Here is a 4,986-nt window from a genome sequence, read left to right as displayed (position 1 = left end):
ACCGAGCAGCTGGAGAACGCCAACAAAGATCTGAGTACGCCAGAGAAGAAGAAGCACCTTTGAATACGGACGTTGATTCCATGGGTCACAGATTGTGATGATGAGCTGCATATAAGCACAAGCACAGCTTGACTTCCTGTCTGTGTTCTGTGTGCAGGCCCTGAGCGTGACGGCGTGATTGTGGAGGGAGACATCGCCAGACATAGCGGCCCCACTTCAAGGAACGCCGACCCGTGCGTTAGGCAGGGCTGCAAGTGGCCAAAGGCGACTGACGGCAAAGTCTACGTGCCCTACCTCATCGCCAACCAGTACAGTAAGTGTCAAAGGTCATTCATCATGAACTCAAGCAGAGAGAAGAGAGGAGAGACCTTCAAAACTAACAAGCAAATAGGAAAGAATATAAAAGATAAGAGTGAAGTTATTCACATTATGTTCATTTGTCACATTCTGATTCTGTGCTTGTGTTTCTCCTCCAGCGAGGCAGGAGGTCGACCTCATCAAGAGAGGCCTCAACTCCTTCTCCGCCAGCACCTGCATTCGCTTCTTCCAACGCTCCAACCAGAGGGACTTCCTGTACATCCAGTCTCTGGACGGGTGAGTGGACGCCGCCCGCTGCTCTCCGTCTCCGTTGCTCTCCGTCTCCGCTGCTCTCCGTCTCCGCTGCTCTCCCACAGTTTGATTCACACTCATTCATATTTGCGTTCCACAGATGCTACTCCTTTGTGGGTCGCCAGGGCGGCACCCAGACCGTGTCTCTGAGCCGTCAGGGCTGCATCTACTACGGAACGGTCCAGCACGAGCTCCTCCACGCTCTGGGCTTCAACCACGAGCAGTGCCGCTCTGACAGGGACCAGCACATCAGAGTGCTGCTGAACAATGTGATCAAAGGTGGGCGGCAAAGTCCAGCTTCCTCCCTGTCCCTGTGCTCCCAGGGAGGAAGCTCTGATCCTCCTCTGATTATTCTGCTGCTGCTTGGTCAATGAGGATTCTGATTTGACTTTAATAACCAACCCCAGTCCTGCTGCTCTGCTCTGCTCTGCTCTGCTCTGCTCTGACTCATTTCTCTCACACCAGGCCAGGATTACAACTTTAGGAAGATTGAGACTCTGAACCAGGGAACTCCCTACGACTACGGCTCCGTCATGCACTACGGCAGGTCAGTGTGAGCCGGAGCGCCGCTTTGTTTGCTCCTCCCCCTCTGGGACTCTGTGTGCTCATAGACTCTGTGTCTCATTTCAGACTGGCCTTCTCCAAGGACAACTACAACCCCACCATGGTGGCCGTTCCTAACCCCAACGCCGTCTTTGGCACCGCCACACAGATGAGCCAGAACGACATCAACCGCATCAACCTGCTGTACTGCAGGAACTAGAGGTCCGGTCCAGAACCGGCCCACGATCTCAAGTTCCTCTCACTAATATTGGTGTGATAATGTGAGCGTCTGTATGGGGGGGGGAAGGAGGATGTGACCCCCCCCCCCCAACAGATGACTGCATTACATGGTGGTGGGCATCTGACTTTATTCAATAAATATTCAACCACATCTTGATCCTGACTCCTTTGTTGTGTTATGTTAGCAACGAGGTAAACACTTCCTGTCTCTGTGAAGGTTGAGGGTCTGGAGCAGAGACAGGGAGAGGTTCAGATCTCTACAGGTCCAGGTCCTTTCATTCTCAGAGTCACAGCTGAATACAGGTTTACATGTTCACAGACAAACAGGCAGCTACAGGGTCGGCACCCCAGAGGGGAGAGAGAGAACAACCTTATCTATCCCTCATCATCATCATCATCATCAACACACCACATGTATGAACATTCACAGGCCTTCCATCCACTTCCTTTCCCTCCAGGCTTTACAGGCTCAGTATTTCTCAGCTGGACACAAAGTTAGACCTGGCTGAGATCCAGAAGGCCGGGTGAACAGGCTGGGTGAAGGTGTAGATGTGATGGAGAGAGGAAGAGGAAGAGGAAGAGGAAACCCTGCAGAAGGACAGCGCCTGAACCAGGCTGCAGTCCAAACTCCACCATCGTAGCACGCAGCTGTGATCCGTCTGACATTAGCTCGGCTCCAAACACCAGGACTAGACTCAAACAGGAAGTGAACACAATAAACCAGTGATTCTCAAACTGTGGTACGCGTACCAGCGGAGGTACGCGGCGGAAGAAAAAAAAAACTGAACCATGAAAAAATTGAAATGCGACTTAAAATAAATGTTTGCACACGGCACACTACTACCGCTTACCGATAGTGGCGCTGCGTGTAAACATCGACTATTAGCTGACTATTACAGGCTGAACTTAACCGTTGGGAAAAAAGTATGTGCGGTCCAAATCCACTTAAGACGTGGCACCAGAGGGGAACTAAAAGGACGAAGTCTGTGGGTCAGGAGGAGGATATTTTAAACAGCCTGAACGAGCGTGAACGAGCATACCGGAGTGCGGACGTTAGCAGCAACATAAGTAGTGTGAAGTGTCCACAGCACCGGGAGCTGGCTGCAAAAAGCCAAAAACAACACGGAAAAATGACCCGAGTTATATCAACCTGGGGTTCAGCTGGAGCGGGACGGAGGAGGAGCCAAAGTTGATGTGTGTGTGTGTGTGTATGTGGTGCTGATCTCAGCAATGAGTCTGTGAAACCATCGCTTCTCAAACGGCATCTTACAACAAAACACACAATGCTGAAAGACAAACCAGTGGAGTTTTTTGTACGCAAACGTGATGAACTTAGGCAGTCCAAATGCGCAATTCAGTTCCGTGGTGCACCTGTGGTTAAGCACAGGAGGCTTCGTATCGTGCCCAGCTTCCGCATAGCGAAAGCAGGTAAGCCGCACACAATTGGTGAACAGCTGTGTTTACCATTCGCAAAAGAGAAGCTACACATTATGTGTGGCGAGAAGATTGCCACACATAAGTTAAATTTGGTGCCTTTTTCAAATGACACAGTGTCGCAGAGAATAGGAGCCGTGGCAGATGACGTTAGGACGACACTGATTGAAGGCATTAAAAATAGTCGCTATTATTCCATCGAACTTGACGAGACTACTGATGATGATTGACTTGTTTATGTCAGATATGAGCATGATGGTGCAGGTTGGGGTTAGGGTTCCTGTTCTGTCAGTCCTGTAAGAGTTATAAATAGTTGCCAAAATGCTTTGTGTTTGAAGTACAGTTGGTTGTGTTTTTGATTTATGTTCTCACATGCTGTGTGTGTGTGTATATGTGTGTGTGGGTGTGTGTGTATATGTGTATGTATGTGTGTGTATGTGTGTGTGTGTGTGCGTGTGCGTGTGTATGTGCGCGTCTGTGTATATGTGTGTGTGCATGTGTGTGTGTTTTTTTTTCTCTCCTCCTCTCACCTCCTCTCACCTCCACTCACCTCCTCTCACCTCCACTCACCTCCTCTCACCTTCCCTCACCTCCTCTCACCTCCTCTCACCTCCTCTCACCTCCTCTCACCTTCCCTCACCTCCTCTCACCTTCTCCCACATGAAGTCTTGTGTAAAGGTTAAACATGAGTGGTGACAAATGAGCAGCCTGTGCATTCTGAAGTTGACATTGCAACGTCTTTGCCACGCGTCCAGCTGATACATCATCAGCTGATCAGACCAGGATCAGTCATTCTATACTTGATCCCTGTGTTTGATCAATCCGACACGTCAGCAGAGATGAAAGCCGCCTGGCCTTCAGTCTGTGAGCTCCTGCCTCTCACAGGAGAAGAGAAGGAAACATTTAGTTGTTATTCTACCAGCGTGTCCTAACACTAGAAGGGCCATACCTCCACCAAGGCTGAACAACCAAATGTGTGACATTAGTGTGCTTAATTCACCAAAATACCGAGAAACAATTAATAAGAATTGCTTTCAGATTCCTACGTCTGTGTTTCCCCCCACGACTCATCAGCACACTGAGGGCACAATGGGTTAAATGCAGACACACACACACACACACACACACACACACACACACACACTGTTTATAGGATCCTGTATTAGGGCACACGGACTGCAGGCTCTGGATCTGGATCTGCCCTGTTCAGCCACCAGGGGGCGGCACAACTCCATAGCATCCAAACAGCTAGCACACGCTGAGACCTGCTGCTTATGATGCTCATCATCACACTGACAGATGTGATGAAGAACAGGATCCTGTTCTTTCCTGTCCTTTCCTTTCCTTTCCTTTCCTTTCCTTTCCTTTCCTTTCCTTTCCTTTCCTCTCCTCTCCTTTCCAGCTGCACCGTGTCTTTAGTGTTTATAGCGACGCGCCAATTAGCAACACCTGTGCACAGGAGAGAAAAGGGGCAGAGAAGAAGAAGAAGCGCTGCACTTTAACTCTAAACGCGTTCCACCTGTGAGCTTCATGATTCAGCTCCTCTGCTTTGTTTGAACTCAAACAGGAGAAGGTTCCATAGCTTAGTCTGATTGCCCAGGGAGGTGTTTGGCGACGAGGGGAGGAGCCTGATGATGCAGGCGTTTGAAGATAAGCTTTAGATTAGAGGAGGACTGAACTGAGTGTGTGTGTGTGTGTGTGTGTGTGTGTGTGTGTGTGTGTGTGTGTGTGTCGCTCCGGGTTTACCGGTGCACGGTCACAGAAAGCTGGCGCCAAGATGACTGGACTAAAGCCTCTGTGTTGACACGGATGTGCAGTTTAATGGAGCCGGATCTGACTGACTGATGCAAGAACGAGCACAGATATACAGATCAACATGTTTCAGCTACAATAACATGCAAGAGACTGAAAGCTAAAGGATCTAAAGTGTCGTCTCCCTCCCTCTGCAGGTCTGACTCTGCTGCTCACACTCTTCTGGGGGGAAAACTGGGGCAGGAAGTGACAAAACAACGGCCGAGTCGAGCCAGAGCGACCGGATGGCCGACATTCTCCTGTGATTGCTGCGATCGCTGACAGGCCAAACGTGATGAAGAGGCCCTGAGGCTCAGAGTGTCATGTGGAGAGGTGTGCACTCAGATGAAGAGCTAATTAGTTATACAG

At 49.9% G+C, this 4,986-nt stretch overlaps 1 protein-coding gene across 1 annotated transcript in view; it reads left to right on the top strand.

The window, feature by feature from the left end:
- The window catches only part of LOC143010374 (high choriolytic enzyme 2-like), a 1,606-nt gene extending 234 nt beyond the window's left edge, over positions 1-1,372 (top strand). Inside the window, exons 2-7 of the mRNA XM_076162657.1 lie at positions 1-34; positions 158-317; positions 481-594; positions 710-888; positions 1,075-1,156; positions 1,240-1,372. The exon at positions 1-34 is cut by the window's left edge and continues 12 nt beyond it. Of these exons, the coding sequence (XP_076018772.1) occupies positions 1-34; positions 158-317; positions 481-594; positions 710-888; positions 1,075-1,156; positions 1,240-1,372 (702 nt within the window). The remainder of the gene's footprint in view (positions 35-157; positions 318-480; positions 595-709; positions 889-1,074; positions 1,157-1,239) is intronic.
- The last annotated feature ends 3,614 nt before the right edge of the window (positions 1,373-4,986 follow it).

The sequence above is a fragment of the Genypterus blacodes genome, unplaced genomic scaffold, assembly GCF_046128005.1.
Source record: "Genypterus blacodes isolate CSIRO-AG114 ecotype Tasmania unplaced genomic scaffold, CSIRO-AGI_Gbla_v1 ptg000126l_1, whole genome shotgun sequence".
In the NCBI taxonomy this organism is placed as follows: Eukaryota; Metazoa; Chordata; class Actinopteri; order Ophidiiformes; family Ophidiidae; genus Genypterus; species Genypterus blacodes.
The sequence above is the reverse complement of the archived record's forward strand: the minus strand, read 5'-3'. Positions and strand labels throughout refer to the sequence as shown.